Raw genomic sequence first — 24,335 nt, forward strand, 5'->3', positions numbered from 1 at the left:
ATATTTCTCTTGGAACCTTTTGCAGGTAGGGCTGTCAGCTATTCGTCCCGATCTAATCAGTTTTCTAAAATAAGTGCCGTGTCTTGAAACATTTTCTGTTTAATGAAATACATTTCATTTCAGATATTTATATTTTATTTCATATTTCTTATGTTTAAAATAAATATAAATTATCATATAAATGTTGTTTCCACAATGACCTTCTAACAATTAATAAATGTTCATCGTCAATCGGTTATTTTGTGTTGTTTATACACTTTTAAAAGTATAACTTTGATATGATGTCATGACTGGTATAACACCGTGAGTCGTGACACAAAACTACTTGTTAATAATCGCCAATCGGTAATAATTGTTTTTGATCGTACCGTGGCCTGTGTATCTACGTGTTGTACAGAGCGTAGTTAATTTATCAATAATGTTCTCACTTAACAACATTAAATAAAAAAAAATATGTATATTATGCCGATATTATTATACTTATTATTCTATTCTATGTACCATTTTATATATTGATGTAAATTTTTGTAAATAATTGTTTGTATTATCAATTATAAAGTCGTTAAAAAAAAAAAAACTATACCTAATCAAAAATTTAAATGACTTTGCCAGGAATACTTTATAAATAAAAAAAGTAAAAAAAATTGTATTTATAAAAATAAATATTAGCTAACCTTTTTTTACGAGATTGTAGATATCGAGTGATAGCCGGACAGTCTGTATAGAATAGGCGAATGTTAAATATTTCTGAACACCTTTTACCAAACCAGCGAAACCAAATAACGATTTTTAAAATAGGTACCTATAAGGCTTAATTTTATTGTTGAATGTACTTTATTCCCTAAAATTAAATATCCTACTTTTAATTTCAAATTAATGGCAGCGTTTCGACCTAAGCCTTAAACATTTGAGAACTTTATGTAGGTACGTTTATGTTTACTGCATGGTTTTTCGTAGACGTAGTAAATATAATATAATACAAAAAACGGTCACACCAATGAGTTGGTAAAATCTATTAAATAAAACTGAGTTTAAATTTAATAATTACATTTTTATAGATAAATATTATATTCAATATTTTTTCTATAATACGGTGACAAATTATATCTATGCGTGTATAATATACATAGTCACAGAAGACAGTTATAGTTTTCCGTAGGAATGTTATTGCGAATCGATGTGAATAATCAGTAATCAATATAGTCTTGAGATTGCAATATAATCATCACATTGGAATCATTTTTTTAACCGTATTACATACCTACTCCAATTGTATTCGCACCATTGCAATGTGAATAAATTCATAATTGGTTTGTGTTGTACACAACTGCATTCTCTAAAAAATTCGGTAAATTTTTAATTTTAATTTTTAAAACACCGCGGCTTCCGATACAAGATGTTTCTTTGATTTATTTAGTAATATTATACCTAGGTGTATAGATCTCAAAATAGTTTTAACTAATAATGCATAATATATAGTAGGTACCTAGGTATATATTATTATTATGTAGCTATTCAATCAAGATTAGCGCGTATGCACATTTGTAATAATAGATAACGAGAGAATAAAAAAAAAATAAGGATTTAGTATTTATACTGTATTTTTATCAATATACAATACAGGTAATAAATTATTTTATAAAAAATGTACATGATATAACACTAATTGATTTTACACAATTTGCCTAACAATAAAATAATATCACAAGTTTGTTTTATTTACAATTTAGGCAATATTATTATAGAATAAATAAATTGATAAATACTTAACTATACAGGTATAAAATAACATAAATTGTTATTTGATTTCAATCACATATCGCTATGACGCTATTATGCACGATGACGTGTATAATAGCCGTATTAAAGGTATTATAGGTAACACAATATAATATAATATATATTTATATTACTAGTTTTTATTAAGTCCATTAACGCCACATAAAATACAAAAATATATAGATAATAGGAGAAATTACACTCGATATCTATATGTCTTCTTACAATATTTTGATGTCGATAAACAAAAAATAAATAATAAAAATAGGTGTTTCAATATCTTTGTGAGTGTATGTGTGTGTTTGTTGTGTGTGTGTGTGTGTGTGTGTGTGTGTGTCTGTGTGTGTGATTATTGTGTGTGATCAGCTAACTGATAATATGTGATCTTTAAAACGACCATTTTCTTATTTTGAATCGTGTCACGTTAGGTAGTGCGTAACTGGTTACCCAATATGAATTAGATACCACTGATACCGGCTAATTAGCCAAAGTACAAAAAATCCAATTGACTTTGGTGTGTTAAGTCTACGCTCATTGGCGGACGAATTTCATTTCTGATAACGACATGTGCGAACACGACACTCGAAAAGAAACGAAAAACCGAAATAGGCTGTGAGTCACAGGTAGTACCTACAGTAGGTACCTATAGGCAATTCGTACGTCGCGCATCACCGTAAGTTACCTGTCCAGCTGCGCCCTTCAGTCAAAATAGTCGACGTGAACGACTACCACGTGGTATAGGTAAAATTATTTTGATTCGAAGGCAAGTGTAGTTTTTTTACGACACGCCGCTGCAGTTTTAGGTAACCTGGTAACGTGTGGTGTCACGGTGGTTATTTGTGACATACGTCCACTAACGAACTGATGGTGTACACCGCGGAAGAATCGTTAGGCTTGAACTTTTTTTCCAGGTATTCAGTGCCCTTGGTCGCTTCATGCTCGCCGCTGCTGAATAGTTTCTCGATCTGGACCAGCGTCTTGCCCCGGGTTTCCGGTAGGAACACGGCCACGAAGCACGCGGCAACCGCGGCAGCGGCCGAGAACAGCCACATGATCTGATCGTTGGTCAGCGCCGTCATCAAGCCTGGTGACATTTTAACCGTGACGAATATGAAGAAGTAGCCCAGCGACGGAACCAGGCCGCCCATTATGCCGCGGACTTTGAGCGGGAACAGCTCGCCGATCATCATCCACGGCAACGGCACCATGCCCAGCATGCTGACGCTGACGTTGAACAGGATGCACGCCAGCGGCACCCACCCGTACGGCCTGGCATCGACCGACAGCGGCCCGTACGCCGACTCGTAGGCGCCGCACGCGGCCATCGACACGGCCATCAGGACGGCCGACGCCATGGCCATCGTCCGGCGGTTCACGTGCTGTATGCACACGGACCCGGTGACGCTCATGACCAGCCGGAGCACCGCGACCGCTATCGACGCTACATTGCTGTCCACCGTTGAGCCGGCCACTTGGAAAAAGTTGACCGCGTAGTACAGTATTATGTATATGCCACTGGCCTCCTGCAGCACGAAGAAGCACACCAGTATTAGGAACGGTTTCCAGACGGCGGGCGCCGTGAAGTCTCGGAGCATGGGCGCGGTGGACCCATTGCCGTCGCCCAGGTTGTTTAGGATCTCAGCCAGTTCCTTGTCGGCCAGCGACGGTTTCCGGCGCAGCCACATCAGTGACTTGCCGGCGTCCGCCACGCGGCCCTTGGACGCGAGCCACGATGGTGACTCCGGCGTCAGATTCACCGACAGGAAGCTCAGGAGTGACGTCAGGGCGCACGGGATGCTGACCACCTGCCAAGGCATGATCGAACCCAGGGAATAGACGATGAGAACCCCGATCGACACGAAAATCGGCCCAAACGACGACAGAACCCCTCGATGTTTAGCCAAGCTCACTTCGGCTACGTAAACGTAACATGCTGACGACATACCTAGGTATAGGAAATTGATTTAAAAACAAAACGAAAAACAATTTAATTAACTTATTACAATAAATATATAGGTATGTTAATAACCCACATTTGTACCTACGCATTAGACCATAATATTGTGATAAGTAACGTATGAAAACGTAGGTACATATTACACCGATTCGTGTTCAGCAAAACCAATTTTCACAAGTTAGTTTTAATATATAAGATAGAATTGACTGATTCTCAAACTTAAAAGTAAAAACTATTATCCATGTTAATTTTTTTTTTAATGTTTACGATATTTCAATGTTTAAGCAAGTTATGAGTATAAAAGTATGTATGTAAAATATTTTAATTTAAAAATGCTCATAAAATCGCTAAAAATTAAAATACCGTAAAAATCTGACGTACGAACGCAGATAATATTCTTATATTACCTTTAGGTTTAATAATATTTCGATCCACTTTAATATAAACTATATAATAACAACACAATATTGGTTCTGCCGAACGCAGATGTTCTGATGTAATGTTTTCAAGACGGAGCCAATTGCACGTCATGTGGGTGTGACGTCCTCATAAAACTTTGTTATACGAGTATATGCAATCCTCTTAAGCAACAATATCAAAAACTATTTTCAACTATTTTCTATCGTTTGAAAGAATGTGTACAAATGTTATGATAATTTTGCTTACCGATAGCCACTCCTGATATGAATCGACCCAGACATAATAACGTTATGTCTGTAGACAATCCAATTATTATCCAACCAATTAAAAATGGTATAGACGTCAATTGAACTGTGGTTTTTCTTCCTAAGATCTGCATGAAAACTCCTGACATCAACGCTCCTAGAGGATTTGATATAACCCCCAAACTGGCTGTAACAAAATAAGATAAAATATATAAAAAAAATACTTGACATCGGTATATTTTGAAACATATCTACAGTATGATTTGAACATTTTTCTGGCTGTACAGTTGACAGGTAAGACACTATCATTAAGTTGTATAATGTGTTCATATACAGTGTGATTCATTGTTACATAACCAAATATGTGATTTAACTTATCTATATTGTCTATTTTATTATTTCTATAGATGAAACTTATTATTTAGTAATTATACATATTTTTGAGTAAGTGATGTGAAAAGAACTCAGTAACTCAAAAATCTTAAAATGTGCAGCGTCGGTATAATTATAGCGATATGATTTATTACAATATTGTAATTTGTAATTATAATTTATAACCTAATTTTTCAGACAAAGGGCTGGTGTGTGTTCATAATTTCTACAGTCAAACAGTTTTTAGACACATATTTAAGACTTATTACGTAAAGTTCTGCATTTGGGTTGAAAGATCGCATTCAATTAACCATAAGTATAGCGACGGGCCAACCACTCGGGCATATCAATCATGTGTCATTATTAAGCCAATAATTGCGCGTGCTAATGCGGACAGGAACTTTCATATTTTTTTCTTTGCCGTTTTGCAAATTATATTTATTGCGCGCGATTGTTATCGAACGTTTAAACCGGACAACCTTGACCGCAACCTGGAGACACCTCGAACCCGGGATAGATAATGACATTGCTCTTAATGATTGAGATTATGGTCTGCGGGCTCTGCGGCTAGAGCGAAAGTAAATCGCATATGGAACGCATATGTATGATTGGTACAATGGTACATATAATCTGTTTCAGAATAATAGATAGCATATACTACCAAATCGTTTCCTTATTGGCATAGGTGTAGGTAGGTATATACTGTGTAATATATAATATTATACTGCCGTCGAAATCGGCGAAATCACGAATAGAAGTTTGGAAAAATGAAGAATGTAATATAGGTAAAGGTAATAATATATTATTATGATAAACTGAGTGTATTTTTATGAAATAGTGTTGTATACTTGTATCTAAATGTACTCATCAGGTACAAATAAGAAAAAAAAAAAACGACAAACCGATTTCTGAAAACAATTATATTAGATTGTTTAGCGTATCTACCCATATAAACATTGATCGACCGGTATTTTCAATTTAATATATTATGGCGTTCAGCAAATCATTATTGGACATTTATGTAACCGGTTGTTTTTTTATTTCTGTTCAAGACGTCTTTCATTAACACTTCGATTTACAGCTGTATTGACGAAGCCTATTGTGGTCGTTTTTATCCAAGTACGTTCGGCGTGATCCGCAATAATATGTACCAATATAGGTAGTGTGTGACACGAAACTCATTACGCTCGCGGTTTATTATGTTGATTAACGCAAGGTATCTATATACAGGGTGTCCTCCGCCAGTAAACTGTTGGTATATTATTAATTAGGATTACTGATATTTCGAACCACTGACGGATTCTGAATTTTAACCGGCCCTGGTGAATTTTGTTTCACTGACCCGAAACGCCTTAAATACCTATAATAAATGTTGTGGAAATGAAGTGAAAGTAAAAAATAATAATAATTTTTGTTGGGTTAAATATGATTTAATATTCCTAATCTTATGTACCTAATTACATACATAAACCATACAAGTATTATAAATGTATATATTATATATCAATAAATTATGTCGTATTCAAGTTTAGATATGTTATTACGTCTTATTCGATATAAGACGTTATAAATATTTCTGATAGACAGTGGCAGCACATTATACAAATTACAAAATTTAATATGGTAAAACATACTTGGAAGTCCAAAACTTAATACGACAGTTTTTTATTTAAGAAATCACTACTATTTTTTATTATATAAATAATTTCTTCTGAATGTATATCATGTACCTATGTATTTTGGTTATCCAGTTACCAAGATAATATCGGGTATACCATGACATTGACTAGAATTGTCTTTTTAAATAAATAAAATAATTTCTTTATCATCTATATGTCTTTACTCGACTTATTCTATCTCTATGTCTCTACTATACACTGTGAGTATATTTTCCTGTTAAGACATAGACCACGCTCACTACTCATATCTCACGGCACAATCACAGGTATATAAAACAATTATTTGTTTTATACATAGGTTTTATATATCTATGGACACGACACATTTAATCACCTTCATAATTCGTCGGGCAACCATATTATCTTAAATCGTGATCGTTTTTCTCCCCACTATCAAAGACGAATGCACAATAGTATAATACGCGATAGGTAATAAAAAAATAATTTTATCATAAAATAATAATTTTAAAAAGCAGGTAAGTGGATGTCGAACTGCTGTACAGTAGATTACAAGTGAGTCATTGTATAATGGATTATATTAGACTTGAATTCAATGATATAATATCATTGTATAAGAAAAACGATTCTGAGCGGAGACGGTTTCTCAGTCTGGATATTTTATATTGTTATTATTTATTTTATCATGTAAGTTGAATTAATATTAAAATATTATAATTTTGTATTCGTTTCTATGGTGATAAAAAAAGCGTTAGAAATTAAAATCCCATTTTTAGCGTTTTTTCGTAATTTTTCGGTGGTTTTTTCCATTAAACAGCTATTGAGAAAATCGAAAAATGACCTCTCTAAAGTACCATCTTGATCCAATTTGCTAAAAGATATGGTATTATAATATGTTGAAATCGAAGCACTCCTTCTGGAAGAAAATTTGTATACATGATATAAAAAAAAAAATAAATAAACACCATTGTAAAAACAATAGCTTCCTCGCTCCGCTCAGAATCTAAAATAAAAATAAAAATTGTAATTATAAAATAAATTATAAATTTACTTTTATAATTCATAGAACCATGACCGGGCTCCGGCCCATCCGGAAACTTCCGGGCTCCCAGTGATACAATCCGCCATTGATTCGAACACTATTGTACTATACTGCTATATACTACAGTAAATAGGTACATCAAATGGAACCACTTTTATTATAATTTTCAGTATTTTTTGGGGTTTTGTATTATACAAATAAACAAAACGATAGTGTTGTTGTTACTAAAAATTTTCAGACGCAAATCGATCGATGTAGACGCGCTTTATTATTAGTTTCATCAAGTACTCGTCTACCTCATGTATGTCGTACCTATGTTCATATACGGGCTGCAGGATGCATTCGGATAGCGAGATACCCTATCGCCATCTTCCCTAGTTGCTGTATATTATACTATATAGTATATTATATAATATACCTACCTAATACATTTAAGTTAATCTTAATATATTGTGATTTCATGTATTGTCTGTAATTGTAATTATTGTCGTGTATTTAAATTTTAAATCATATTATATTCAAAGGGCTTCGGCCCGTAAAATAAATAAATGAATACATAGGTAATACGTCCGAGTAGGTACTGTGTAATTGTGTAAGTGCTAAATGCAGCTATTATTCTCGTTGTTTTTGCCTCACCTATCCACGACGCTTCCACGTTGTTCACCAAAATGGTACTCTTGGAGTCGAGGAGTTGCGGAAGGAGCACCGCCGAGAACCCCTGACACATGCCCACGGAAATTGAATTGACATGGGCAGCCACGGCGGACATGATCTGCAAATCGAAAGCGTATATTATAACATAATAATATATTATATACCTATATATATACATCAGGTGCAACATATTACATATAGCACAATTTTTTTCTATTGCTGCACTAATCTAGTTATAATGGATGAGACGACTTAATTTCAATTAAATTGCTCGCCACTCATAGGTGTATGAACACACGGCGTATGAACTCTGTCCGCATGGGGTTCATTGAAGGACGCTTTGACACAATGTTAGATTAAAAAAAAAAAAGAACCTATAAGTATTTCCTTTTCGGACGCCTTGAACCTTGGTAATTTATTAGTCAATCGCTACCAAAACATTTTTGACATAGGTAGGTACATTACAAGCTACAATAACACCATGATTGATTGAGTCATAGGCCACACGTGTATACTTGCTATATCAATGTTTGGTGTTCAACAGCTCAGAGCTTATTATAGGTAATACAATTATGCACATAAGTATAATTAATACTTAGCGTCGCTGATATATGTATTAGCTTTCAATCGAAATAGGTATAAGCCCGTGTTTTTTCAATAAGATAATGTGATTACACCCTGTAAAATCTTATGGCAGCCACATTTCCGACTGACATTGCTGCTCTTATTGGAAAAGTGGAATGGTACGTCAAAAGTTGCGTTTAAAAACGGTGTTATTTGCACCCGTTTTTCGTACCAGTATTACAGTGATAATGGTATCCAAAATAACAATAATATTTCCGAATTACCTAGCGTAATAATATATCATTGTTTTGTAAGATTTAATTGCTGTTAATTAATTAACTGCGTACATATAATAGCATATTGCAAAACTAAATGCACTGATGATAAACGAATCTGTTGAAATGCGTAGCTTATGAATTATGATATACACTCCTGCGTAGCATAGTTTTGTAATATATCAGTAAAATAATAACATCCGTTCCAACGAAAAACATACCTGCAAATTTGTAGAAGGAAAAAACGGCAGAATGTGTACATTTTGTTCCAAGTTGCGAGCAATATTATTTATGAGAGTATTGGAGGTTGAAAAGTGAGGACAAAAAATGGGTCACGGACTTGTCAACGTAGAACTCATCGTTTTCGTGATTGTGTGTACTGACTTGCGGTGTGATGCAGTCCTACGTGAAATTCAGATTATATAACATAATTTTAACTCTTGCTTAGAAAAATTACGACGAAGGTTCTTATATTAATGTCGTTTGGGCTCGGCGCTAACGGTATACCCATTTGCCGATGTATGTTTACACTCTCATAGACCCGTCGAGAGATTTCCCGCACGCCATAGTAGTAACTTACGAAATTCCGAACACAATTCGACGTCCAAGATATCCACACATCATATCCGGTAAAACATTTTCTAAGAATAATCAGTTTATTTTATATATGCATTGCACAAGGACACGATATCATAATAGTATTAAGTACGCTCGCCTAACCTAACCTCCATATACGTGCACTTATATCAAAATTTCGGGTTCTTTTTACCGGATTTACCCCCTGCTATGACCATAACAATTTAATCACACGACGTATATTTGTGTTAACAAGTTGTTTCGTAGTATAAAATTGAAAATATGTTATAAAAATAGAAAATAAACCAATTATGCGTTATGACTTGTGAGTTATGACGATGGCGATATTGCACAGTATAGTAATTGTATAACCTTTGTTTTTTTAATCACGTTTCTCCGACATTTGTCGTACTTATCGATGTATTTTTAAATCATCGGGCGAATAATACTCTCATATGTACAGTGCAAAGTCGACAACAAACGAGAGAGTCGAGAAAAAAATTTGATCAATGCCTAAAAAATATATATGTACATATATTATAATATAGGTGTGTAATAATATATAATATGAACATTAGTACACACATTTTATTAAACGTATAATACAACATTAAACGTGATAAAATAGTATAATAATGTATTAGTGTATAATATTTTGTGTCTTATGTTTATATTATATTTCTTTGACCGGTTCCCTTGCAACTATATTATACTTGTGTATGATGACTGATGAGTGATAAGGTCAATGTCGTTACTATATTATATTATTTCCGTTTAGCTAAAATAATTTTGATTTCTGTAATTTTAGGTTTATACTTTGTTGTTTAATCTATTAAAAAGTACAAGTTAGAAAATTTGTCAAAATATATAGTGGTCAAATTATTATAATATGTCATAGACTCATAACTTTAAACTTATACTTATTATACTATTATATCGTTACATCAACCTAGAAATGTCAATACACGTAGAATATACATTATACATATATAAATATACATTGGAGGATTTTAGTTGATGGACAAGTAATTACCGATCGTAATGAGTAGAAAATTGCATATATATTTGACATATAAGAACATGAAAGATATTATCATAAATTATTACAACAGTATTTTTTTTTTAATTTAACGGATTTACTTGGGAAGTTATTATATTGTATTTATTGTTTTTTTCTTACTAGCGTTACTATAATTACAAATTAATTTACATAATAAGTTAGTATTTCTGAAATTGTTCAAATATTATAATAGTATGTAGTACCAGCTAAAACTAGGTATGTCATTGTTTTAATTGATTCATATAAGATATATCACCATTAGAACATTTAAATCACATTAAAGTAATGTTCCTAATCAAATATGTAAATACTAAAATACTAAATACTACCTTGTATATTATATAATATTGCTTTATTGAACAATATCATTTTAAGTTTTGAAAGGCACAATCAAATAGTTTTTATTGTACTTGTTAATTATTGTTCTTCCTATTATTGTATGCCATAGCCTAAAAACAATAAGTACTTGCGGAAATTTAATACCTACCTATAATACCTGTGCTAAATACCTGCATATACCTACCTAATGTACCTATCTAAACAAATCAGTCACTTTTGCGATCTATGAAATACAACAAACGGGTTTTTGGTCTATTGTTAAGTTTGGTGAACAAACCGTTAAATAATATAACATGATACCTACAAATACTAATATTTGATTATTGTTTTAATACATTATTTACACAATCTGATAATTAAAACATTGAATTAATACGAAAATGTATTTATTTATTTATTTAAATAAGGTATTCATAGAATATTAAAAATTATCAGTACCGATTTATCATAAAATTGTTTTTTGTATTACATAAGATAAGTACAGATTTAGAATATTTCTAATAATAATATTATAAAAGTCTTATTTGTTTGAAAACTGATGTCAAATGGTTATTGATTATTGAACTTGTTAGATCTGTATATTATCTGTACAACCAGTATGTGTACTAAACATAATATACCTCAAATATTACATTATAAATTATTATGCATTTTTATTTGCGTACATTTAACAATGTTTGAATTTTTTAATTTAAAGTAGGTAATGGTATTATATATAAATATTGACAACTGAAGTCAATTTTTTCCAACACTATGGTTGTTGTCTGATAAAACTTTGTAACAAAATTGGATATTAATGGTTCATTTTTCTATTAATTGTAATGTTTCTTTTAATCTAGTCAATATTAATTATATGCATTTAAAATTATTGATACATACAATTAACAATATGTTTTGAAACTATGTTTGTTCATTGTGGTTATTTTACCATTTTGTCTTAAAACTTTAAGTGATTTTTAAGCAGAGAAGCTCATAAATAAATGAGTTGGTCATTTTAAATATAATTAACCGAATACTTATTATATTTTATGGAAATGCATGTATCAAATCTTATACATAAATGTTAATATGATTAATTTTATATTTTTATGTATTGTATTTTAAATTATTTTCATACACAATTTGTTCTTACGTAGGTAAGGTTATGTAACATTGGAAAATGATGAAATATAAAAGTATTATTAAACATTTATTTTATTTAATTAATTTTCATATTTATACTAAGATATAACATTATAAGTTATAGCAAACAATACTTAATTTGTATTCATGCCTAAAAAGCATTAAAAAAATATACAAACAAGTGTTTATATTATGGACTATAGTTATAAGTTAATTGTATAAATACAACTAGTCGTTAGATAAATCATAAATGGCTATATAGGTATAATAATAATATTAATCACTTGCAGCCTGTTGTTGAAAAACTCAGAGAACTTAATTTTAATAAATTTAGAAATGAATATTTATTTATTGACAAATAATTATTCAATGTATATTTCTTGATAAAACTACATTATATGCTGTAACCCAAACAGCATTTTAATATTTCCCAACTTTGGTATAAATATTTTCAGGATAACAATATAGTTGTCAAAATATTTGAAAAAGTTGCGTAAATAATAAGAAAATATTTTATTTATATTTTTTAGCCAAGAAGTTTACTTTTGAAAAATATTTTGTAGAAAATATTAACAAAACATTTTAATCATATTTTTTTAAAAAAAATTTTCATGAAAACATTATAAAAATATTAAGTCAACATTATTGTGCAATATTTTATTATTTTACGCGAATAAAATATTTACACAATATTATTAGTCAAATATTTATTATTCAAGCACTCCGAAATATTCACAAAATATTATCGTTTCCCAAATGCTGTGTGGGAACTTGTAACATATAATATTCGTATAAAAAGGCAGTTGAAAAACAACTGAAATGTCTCCTACCTTCTTTAAATATACAATAATGGCTAGCTAATAAGCTAAAAAACTAATCATGATTTAATAATTATAGCTTTCTACTGTTTTAAATACTACACCTATTATATTATAGCAGTTATTCAAAAAAAAATGTTAACACTATAATATCGTCTTTTTAAATCGTTTTCTTAAAAAAAAAATAACTAAGTTTTTGCTCCTTATTGTTTGTTTTATATTTCTAAGGTTCTATTTATAAATTCTATGAGTATCTGTCCTATTTAAGATCCTATATGAGTAGCTACTGCTTTAAGTTATAATATATAATACAATTTCGATGGTTTGTTTTCCACTATACATATTATTTGCTTCCACAATTTATAAAATTACTCAATATAGTACCAAGATAGTATATTTACTTCAGTAAAAAGTGTATCATGATGGATTAGCATTTTCAGACTACACTAAGGGCATATCAGGGGACCTCAGTTTTATTTATCACCTGCCAATTAGAATACAAAATGAACTGTGATTTAAATATTTTTATTTACTCTTGTACGATTAATAAAACGTGGAAGCTTGCGGTAAATCATATTTTTTTTTATTAAGACACTGTTGAAATGAATATAATATAATACAATATATTCTATCCATTTCAACAAATTATCAAAATCAATGATTTGGTCAAATATATTATTTTGAACATTTTACGTGTTTTATTGTTTAAAGAAATAATACATATAAGTAGTTAATTGTATATAACGCACCCATAATTGTGTAATGCATATATAATTGTACTGCAGTAGCCAGTAGATAATAACTAATAACTGTAGTTGTAACAATATATATGTATTATAATAAGTAGGTAAAAACCAGCTAAAAAAATCTACATCCGTCATGGGTACACATTATTTGTAGTTTGTTGGTAGGTAGATGATACAATTGTATTACCTAAATTAGTTTATATCAATTTTAAGGAGGTACCTGTGCACCTAATTTATGACAATTATTTTTAAGAATCCAAAATTGTTTTTGGAAATGAAACTTTTTGACTACACAGTTAAATTATTTCTTTAAAAAGTGTGCTTCTAACACGGTTAACATTATCGTAGTACTGTGGTAAAACTTAAGGCACAAAGAGTTACAAATATATGTACACAACTATAAATAAAATTATATATATTATCTTCTGTATATATATAAATGTGTGTTGTTTATTAAAAATGACAAATGTTGCCAAAACAGTAGGTCAGGAATAATATCGCAGCGAGTACCTACCCAAAAGAGCTTAAAACGTAAGAAACGTATAGTCGACCGCTCATAATATACAGCGATGGACGAATGATTATGGTAAAACCCGAACGCGGGGTAAGTGACAACCTATACGAGCCGCTTTATTAAATTAAAAGAGAAAATATAGATTCTACAGGTGTGTGTATACACCCACAAGTGGCGTGCTCAAAATTATTATATTATAGATGAGGGATGTTCCAAAATGATTTTAAATTTTTAATGTACCTATGTATGATATATAATATATGTACTATATAGTTACATATATAAAGTATAAATGTAATACATTTTATATATCAATAATATTTTTGGTCATTATATAACAAATAAAAAAATATAGGTAAACCAATTTCGGATGTGAAGTATAAAACTATGCGAGCCATAACACGATTGCTTCCCTCCCCAATTCATTGCCGGGCACGGTACTGATATAGTTACGAAAACGTTGTCGTACTCACAGTTCGGCCACATCCCCATTGCCAGGTGTTCCATAACGTCTTGAAGGAATTTTTCATGACCCTATAAGTCCCGTGGGGTGCCCACCTGTGGAGGATACCTTGGCACCACCAGGTCTCATCGGCGACGGCTGAGGCTGCGGTTATGTATTATACGATGGATACGTATTATGATAGACGCACTGTTAATAAAAAAAAAAAAAACGGATATAGGGACGAGGCGGGCGGAAAAAGACGAACCGTATCTTTAGGAAAACTCGACGGGCAAAAAAACACACGTAGGTATTATATTAAATACGATTCAAACGCCGACCGCGGTCGGAAACTGTACGCACAAAATTTATTATGGAAATGAAAAAAAATATATTCCTTTCCGGATATTAAAGAGGCGACTGCAGCGCGATTGTCTCTCGTTTCTTTCGAATTATTCCGGCATCCGATTCGCGCACAATAGTTGTTAAAATCGGTCTTTATAATAATAATAATAATAATAATAACAATAATAATAGTATATATTGTAATATTATTTTATCACTTTAAAACGCACTACGACGACGATTATTATTATTTATTTATTATAAAATGATTGTCGTAATAATGTCTCTACAGGCCGATGAGATGCCGACTGTGCCGCGGAGTCGGCGAATGTCGCGTGCCCGAACCGCCGCCGTCGATACGCGCGCGACTCCTACTATTTTTACGTAACGCGGACGGCGGCGTGAAATTTTTTGCATCGCGCGAATTAATGCCGCCCGTCGCGGATCGTGTCCGCTCTAGCGCTAGTCCGAACCGCGAACAATATGGTAACAGGTCCACGATGACATCATCACAAGACGCATTATATCGTAATTACACGCGTACGACAGGCGTACATGTGACCACCAATACCACTGCAGGCGAAACTGTCGTTCGGGCTAGTTAGACGGTCGTCCGCTGCTGTCAAAGTGGCGTTATGATTTCCATTACAATAATATTATTATATATAGTAGACGAAGAACTGCAACGTGCATTGATCATCAAAAGAGACACATTGCAGGCCAATGTGCGTAAGACAATCTCGTAAAACGTTTGTCCACTATAGGTAGGTATGCTCCGCTCATCATCGCAGCTTGTAAAGTAACAATAAAAGCTTGTAATAAATAAATCTCGTACAATACTCACGAATTGAAAACCCGTGAATAGTACAATAAAATGCATGTAACTATAATTTCTACATCATATACATCAACAGTCAATGAGCTACCTACTTGATTGGTAAATGTACAACATTTTTGCATTTTGTGTGTTAGTGCGTATTCTTTGAAATGCATTTTTCTGCAAATTATGGGTATCTATAAAATTTGATTTTTTAATTGTATTGACATTTTATTATTCAGTATTATATCTTAGTTTATAAAAATCTTAAATTGTAACAAACTAAACATTAATTCTGAATAATTCCAATGTTAATCCAAGACTTGCCTTATTAAATCTAACTTTTCAATCGAAGGGCTGAGCACAATAGTGGCCTATTCCATCATTTTTTTTTATTAAATTTGCTAGAGGTAATGAGATAATTTTATTTTGAACGAAAAATGTTTTAGTGTAACACCAGCCTAAGTTTTTTTTAATTTTACACTAGATGCAGCATTATATAATATGTTGTTGCATTGATACACTTAATATTATGTTCCATAATAATGCAACCATTTCCTGTCAACCCCTAATGGCTATTTGTGCCCATTAATCGGTTGATGAGCATAGGCGCGGCATAGGTCACTGTTGCACCCGGCCAATTAATATTGAAAGTATTAAAAAGCTCAAAACATCAAATTTATGACAAATTACAGATACATTAGAGATACATTTGGATATATAGAGTGCAGTTTATCTTCATACTGAATAAGTATATGATCTAAAAAATCGTTGGTATAGTTTTACAGCAGTAAATATGGAACAAATTATGGTAAGTTATAGTTTTTCAATTTAATATTAATATTTGTTGTTTAAGTTTATATATTATTGTAATTTTTTTTTCTTAACAAACATTACTACTTTTTGTACGTGTATGTTAAATGTTTTCTTTATATAACTTAATTATACAGGCAATTATAATAATTAAATATTAGGTAAATAAAAATAATTACATTTTATAATGCATATTCCGTATTTATTCTCGCAAATTTTCACTTTTATAAGTGCATATTTTCTAATTATTAGTGCATGAAAAACCAGTCTATATTTATAATTAACCAACTGCAGCTCATTTGAAAGTCGATTCGTATTAATTTAAATTCTCAGGAAAATATTCTCCTTCGGGGAATATCAAGTAAAAAATGAAGGTACGCTGTTATTCACAAAAGTAAAAAAACCTAATAAAAATTATACATTTTTTAAAAATGCTGTTTTCTAATAACTTTAAAGTTAAAATACTCTTGAAAGAATCACCCAGCGTATCAGAATATTAGTATTGTACTTATTGTATAATAACTTATTACAATATAGCTAAAAAATTAGATGTAAGTATCATGTACCTAATGCCTAATTATTATTTGAGAATTTCAAAAAATCGATGCCTATGCATTTTTGGTATACCAAAGCTATAGCTTATAAATTATAACACACATATAATGTGAAGTATTATAGTATTTTAAACTATTAAATTATTACACATATAGTGGGTATGTATTTTTTTGATGGGTGATACCTCTGGATAATCTCCCAGTTCAAGTTACTCACTGTTTTTTAAAATTTGTTTTTTTGACACTCTACTTACTTATTGTACATCTTTATAGATTGCAGTTTTTTTTTTATTATTATAAAATAAAATGTATATTTTTTTATGGGTGCGATTTTGATTGTAAAATTGTGAAAACCTAAATTAAATTAAAAAACTATAATATTATCTACTAAGGATTATAGTTTTCCCAGTCGATTAGATTGGTTATAGGTATAATAAGATTTACTTTTGTTGACATTCAATTTATTGTACTGAATTTAATTAATAATGGTATTCCAACGATAAATTTGTAGTTATCATTTCACGAACAATAAGTAAGAGAGACTATGGGTATTTATTATTATCACTTATCGTAGTGAAAAATAACACTATCGGTGTAGTTTGTTTATAATGTATTCGTTTACGAGTGACGTAGTTAAAAAAAAAATCATGACGTTCGGCGTCGTTTGGACTCCCGAAATGATGTTATATAATAATATATTATTATACTGATTAATTCCTTTTTAATATAAAAAAAATGTACAGGGTTTTTCGTATCGTAATTTCAGCTATAATGACATTAAACTCAAAACATAGGTATAATATGACCTGTGTATTGTGTATACTACAATGACGCACACGGATTTGAGATAAAATCTTTTTTTGTTTTCTTATAACGTTTACACTTTACGTCTTATACAAGATACAACTCGCTATAAACAGTGATCTGACTTGACCAATTAAAGTTTAAAATAATAATAATATGATGCTGTAGTTACGTAATGATTGTAATTATTGAACCAATTTCTACCCAGACATTATCTGTAGAGTAGAACATTTGCCCATTCATTATTATCAGGTGAAGATTGCTCTACCCAGTACCCTTACAAAATAAACTATTTTTTAGTACGAAATTTATTTTTTTAAAGGAATGCAATAAAATAAATTTAATATAAGGGTAAAATGTAAAGTGAATGAATGAAAAAGATATGATGTAAAATTCATGTTGATTTTTACAAAAAGTAGCATTTTTATGACGAAACATCTGGCCATTTTTTAGTTTTTTATAGTCTTAATCATTAATTATTAATTTTTTTTAAAATAAAATTTATATTTTATTTGTTGTTAACTTAATTTAATATTAGTATTATTATAATACTATATTTTATTGCATAAATGAGACGATTAATCAATATTAAGATATATATACATTTATCGGAATATTAATTGATATGTATTTTATTTTATTACACATTAAAAAAAAAAAAACCAATTTTTTTTCATCTTACTTCCTAAAACAGTATATATACATACAAAAATTAACTACACGAAATATTGAATCAATCGAACAAAGTTAACCCGTGCCTATATTTGAACTTAAAGTTTGAACTTGTAATTTTTCTAAATTGTTGAAGTTTTTGTACTTGTGTCATAAACCGTTGGTCAAATTGAAATTTATTAAGAATACTAAATTGAATAAAACTACATTTATAAAAAGGTTTGTTCTAAAATTTGTTTAATATCCTCAATTTTTGGTAATATACCTTAGTATAAAAACTGTCTTTTTTTAAACATTTTCGTGAATATTTTAAAAACTAAAAAAGGTGGGTAAGTGGATGTCGCTCTGCTGTGCAGTAGGTTACAAGTGGGTAACTGTATAATGGATGGTATTAAATTTGAATTCAATGATATAATATCATTGTATAAGAAAAACGATTCTGAGCGGAGACAGTATGTCAGTCTAGGTATAAGACATAATATTATATTATAGTCTATAGTATTTTAAAAAAAATGCCCTTAATAAGTATACCTATAGGTTTACCTATAGTAAATTCCAAATTATTCATACCACAATATCCATTAGGTAACGCGTCATACATCAACAACAAACCGTGGTTCTATCATAGATATATAATAGTATACTTTAGAAGTTTCAAGTACCCACGAATAATATAATATAATCACAAAAAAACAACTAAAATAGTTATTCCAGGTTTTTTAATATGTAATTTCGTCCAAATTTGAACTTAAAATGACTATAAAAATAAACTGTGCTTATGTATTTTTTAGATTTTTTGGTAACAGAATTAACTACTTACGTGGAATCTTGTTTTAAATTTTAAATTCTTTCTAACTGAAGATGACACTTCATGAGGTTTAATTGATAGTTTTTTCATTATTTCATCTGAGCCATCGTTTGAAGTTAAAGCTTTAACCATTTTTTTTTTTTTAAATCGACAGATACATTAATATAAAAAAATGAAAAACCTATTGCTACATCAAACAAATACCATAAATGTCCACAGATTTTTTTCAGAACTTTTTTAGAAACATCAGTGTCATAATAGTTGTATACATCGTCCACACGATTACACGCTAGCTCAAGTTTCAATAATTCATAAATTGTAGTCTATGCATTATTTTGCTGTTTGACCAAACCAAGAATACCGTACTTTATCATCATTCACACTACGTAGTAATATTGCAAATTTATTAGAATCGTTAACTTTACACAACGACGCTATTCTCAGTACGATGACAAAAAAAATCGTTCCTCGAACAAAGCGGCGCGCCGTAACATAATTACGATTTTACGCTATTATTTAATACTTTAATATTATTTAATGTGTAAACATGTTCTTTTAGAACTCACACGCAGTCATGCAAACAATATTTTTCGGTATTTTAATTTAGCAGATGATGACACGTGTTATTACGTATATTTTTTTTAGGGGAGAGTTTTATAATTTTTAAGGCCAATTATTGTTTCACTTAAAAAACAATCACACGGTTTTTATATAGGTACACTGTTTTTCAAATATTAGTTAAAACCACAATAATTGCTTACATTTCTTTTGCATTGACATTTTGCGGTTTTCTATGATTCCTTCGGAGCTATTGAGCAATTTGAAGCTACCTAGTATCAGTGTGTAGGTATTTGACATGCTGCATAAAAAATGTTGAACATTTTTGTCAATTTTAAGTACCCGGAAAAGGTGTTTTCGGGAGATAACAAAAAACAATACATTTATTTTATTATTAAGTTCTATACGTATAACGAGTATTCCTATATTATAGTACCTAATATTATGCCGTCGGTAGAAAACAAATTTACACTTCTCATACCTAATCTGTTAAATCTACAAAAACTGAGGATGCATTTTGATTTTTATTCTATAGACATCACAAAAAAAATTTTTATGTTCTGAAGAAATTGTGAAAATATAATAAAACGCCCATAAATAATACCTATTGCATATTCTACATTTTATGGCAGTTAGTTAATTATAAATACCTATACTTATGTTAATTAATAATTAATTATGTACCTAATTACCTACTTATTATTTTGTATTATCAATCCTTATACTAATTTGATTTAATTTCAGTGAATAATAGAATATACCTACCTGATTATACCGACTAAGTAAACATCTACTATTTAGTGTTTAGTAATTATGACTTATACCACTGTAATAAGGTTATATGCGCATAATTATAATGAGTTAGGTACCTACATTTAATCATTTTTTTTATGTAACAACGTGTGCATTGGTGCATACATTTTGTTATTACTTAAACTGAAACTGCAAATGTGTACAATCTAAAAATTAATGCAAAATACTATATTTAAAGTAGTACTAAAGAGTAACAGCTGTATTTATCATACGCAATAATTATTAATAGAAGGTAGCCTAAAACGGCTGTTTAGATCCCTATTGTGTTGTTGATTAGATAAACCGAAATATCTATAGAAATCAATATTTATATTTAATACATTACATTTGATTTATAATGATATATTAAAAGTGATTAAATGATTATTAAGAATTAATATTTCGCATTTTCGTAATATTTATAAATGCTGTTATATAAAAATTAAACAAAAAAATTAAGTTATTGTATACATATCTGATTAAAAATAATTGTTTTAACAACGTTATTTTAACCTTATACATAATAATATATCAAAGGAACATGCTAAATGTACCAACATTTTTATTTTGTTATTCTATATCGCAGTCACGTTTAGAAGTTTGTGATTTGCGTTTTTTGATTGAACCTTATTTTACCTAATGATTGTATATTATGAAATAGGTTTCTTATTCTTAAACTATAACTTGCTATCTAAATCATAAATTATAATATTATCAATGTATTAGGCACATACTAACTGATATTATTATTAAAATAATGAATTAGTGTGTTCAATATAGTGTTCCACTTGATGTATTTAATAGTTTTATGTTATCACATTGATATTGATGTATAGAAGTCTAAAATGTTTAGTTAATTTACTAGTCACAGTAAAATAATACTAAATAGTAAGAAATAATTATGAAAACGTTTATTAAAAAATTGTTTTACTCAGATAATTAGGTACCTAATAATATTATAGTACGTGGTTGATTACATTCTAGCTGATCCACACGTGTACCTTACACAATCTTATCATACTCCGTATTATAGCTTCCGACACATACAGTAGTACCCACCAGCTATCATATTGTTAATGAATTGATTCAATTTATTAATTATTTTAATTAATTCAAATAAAAAAAATTATAATTTCTTATTAAAATTATTTATTAATCAATAAAATATATTTTTATTATAATAGATTATAGATTTTAGTGTTAGAGTTAACCAATATTTAAAAAAAAACTAATAGATATTCAGTTGAATTCTTGTTTACAAAAATATGTTGGTCGTATGCTATCCATGATCCATATCCATCTATAAAATGTCTCATTCATAATCCATATTTCGTATAGACTATAGATTATAGTCAACACTCAACAGACTAATATATTGTACATTTGTACACCTACCTGTTCTAGATATAATTATAATTGGCTTAAAGTTATAAAATATGCTCAGCATTCCGGCACTTGTGAAGTCATAATGTCATATATATATATACATTTTACCTAAATTTATTAATTTTATATAAAAGTCAGTATCTAGTCAGTAGTCTAGATTTTAATATCATATACTTACTTATTTATATATATATATATATTATATTATTATAAATTATAATAATTTTGGGAAAAAAACTATCAAATCATATTATTTTAATGTTTTAATAATGATAGGTAATATGAATTTCAAACTTATACTTGTTTTGTTTTGTTTATTTCAGTAAACGATGAGGCCAGAGGAGAAGTAATGCCAACGCGGTTCCTCTGCCTCTCGATACCACGGGGAGAAATAAAGTAACACGAATTTCGATACCCATTCAATAAATGTATATATTTAACTGAGGTCAATATGAAAATGAAAATAAATTTTTTTTAAATAAAAGTATTTTTTAAGTAGGTATCAATGAAGAAGAAAAACATTTTTTTTTTATTCATAGTACATCATTAATTACTAAATTATTAACTTACAAAAAAAAAAAAATATTAGTTTCATATAAATAATTTATTGTACAATAAGATTAAGTGGTACATATCAATATGTTTTAGAAATGTAATGACTTTTTTGGTGTCGTCTAGACTCTTGGATTGGGCTAAGGGCTTCAAAAATGTTTTCAGACATTTTTAGGCTTTTTATGGTTTCTATATGGTTTTGACAGTAGACACTAGACAAGGAGGTGCTTGACTGTAAGAGGTTTTCCGCAAGTTTGGCACATTACAGGTTCTTGAAATAAATTATCTTTCTAATTTTACATAATATCCATTCTTTTCATACATCTATAAATTAAAATACAGTTTAACCAAAAACGTGTTGTCATTATTCATATTGCACATTTTTAGACAACCAACATTACATATTCCATCTTGAAAGTTGAAGCCTTCACTTGTAAAAGCAACCTACCCCAAGGCTTTGTCTTAGCGTTACACTATTTCTAGTCGCTCGTATATAAAAACAAAACACAAACCAACAAAAATTAGCATTTTTGCGAATGACATTATGATTTGCGCTGAGGTCGCGTAATACCCTAAGACAACGAAATCGCATATTTTATCTCGACATCGTAACAACGTTTAGAACCAAATGGCAAATTATATATATTACAAATCACAAAACAAAACAAGGCCGTAGTTTAGAATTTTAGGATTTAGAGCAAACTTCCAAAATGGGCCGAGGAGTGGTGCCGAGAGATAATAAACGCATAATATATATTTCGCTTTTTTAACAAATAAAAACATCAAACATTAGAGTTTGGTATTAACATTAAACTCGATATGCGCACCTATTAAAATGGTACGATTACATTATTTATACTACCGAGATTCATAATAATATATAGAAAAAAAATCATTATCATATTTTATTATTATATGAATATATGATGTATAATGTGTGTAGTCAGATAGGTAGGTTACTAGGTATAGGCTACTAGGCATACACGCACACAACAGTATGAGGAAGTATAATATATATATACGAAAGTGGTTATCCGTCCTCTGGTGTGCGGTTAAGCTAAAGTAAAAAAAGGCATGCTATATATTTATACGTCTACACAATATTATAATGATGTTATCATTATATGACTATATGTACAGTGTATAATAGGTAATAAAAATATATTGTTACCATGTAATACTCCATGTAATTGATACTCTATTTAAAATCGTGTTCATGACAATAATAATAATAATAATAATAAAATAACATATTATTCATCATATACCGGAAAGCGCGTGTTTTCTGCACACCAGTTGTTAAACGGTTTTTTCTTCAATTGGTTACTATTAAATTTCTCCAAACAAAACATTCGTTGACGGTTGTATTATAGTCCTTATACACTCCTACCACATGCGTTCAACTATATCCATTCAGGTTATCAATATAAATATATTATATACCTAATATAATATAATATATATATAATAAGTATTATATAGAGTGATTCACCAAGCATGCTCACCCCATTCTTATTCTAATATATATACATTTTTTTGTATACAATCTATACAAGTATTAACGCATATGAGCTATAATTTTATGATAATATATGGTTTACGAAATTGCTCATTTAGATTGTTATTTATATTGTATTGTTGTCATATTCATCAGAGATTTATGGATTAGAAT

General features: G+C 29.8%; 1 protein-coding gene and 1 long non-coding RNA gene across 3 annotated transcripts; one reads left to right on the plus strand and one right to left on the minus strand.

The window, feature by feature from the left end:
* Window positions 1-1,577: 1,577 nt before the first annotated feature.
* Window positions 1,578-15,350, minus strand: LOC100158736 (facilitated trehalose transporter Tret1). Of its 2 annotated transcripts, XM_029488988.1 has the most exons (5): window positions 14,594-14,681; window positions 9,167-9,347; window positions 8,089-8,224; window positions 4,403-4,588; window positions 1,578-3,724 (listed from the first exon to the last, which is right to left on the minus strand). In XM_029488988.1, the coding sequence occupies exons 3-5, from the start codon at window positions 8,219-8,221 to the stop codon at window positions 2,613-2,615; spliced, it is 1,431 nt and encodes a 476-aa protein (XP_029344848.1). In that variant the 5' UTR covers window positions 8,222-8,224; window positions 9,167-9,347; window positions 14,594-14,681; the 3' UTR covers window positions 1,578-2,612. The 2 variants fall into 2 exon arrangements, with proteins under 2 accessions (XP_029344848.1, XP_001944504.2); XM_001944469.5 differs by lacking the exon at window positions 9,167-9,347 and having other exon boundaries at window positions 14,594-15,350.
* Window positions 15,351-15,403: 53 nt separating this feature from the next.
* Window positions 15,404-22,604, plus strand: LOC107882562. Its single transcript, XR_001678799.2, has 3 exons — window positions 15,404-15,671; window positions 16,420-16,535; window positions 22,435-22,604. It is a non-coding gene; the product is annotated as an uncharacterized LOC107882562 (long non-coding RNA).
* The last annotated feature ends 1,731 nt before the right edge of the window (window positions 22,605-24,335 follow it).

This window comes from Acyrthosiphon pisum, chromosome A2 (assembly GCF_005508785.2).
Source record: "Acyrthosiphon pisum isolate AL4f chromosome A2, pea_aphid_22Mar2018_4r6ur, whole genome shotgun sequence".
Lineage (NCBI taxonomy): Eukaryota > Metazoa > Arthropoda > Insecta > Hemiptera > Aphididae > Acyrthosiphon > Acyrthosiphon pisum.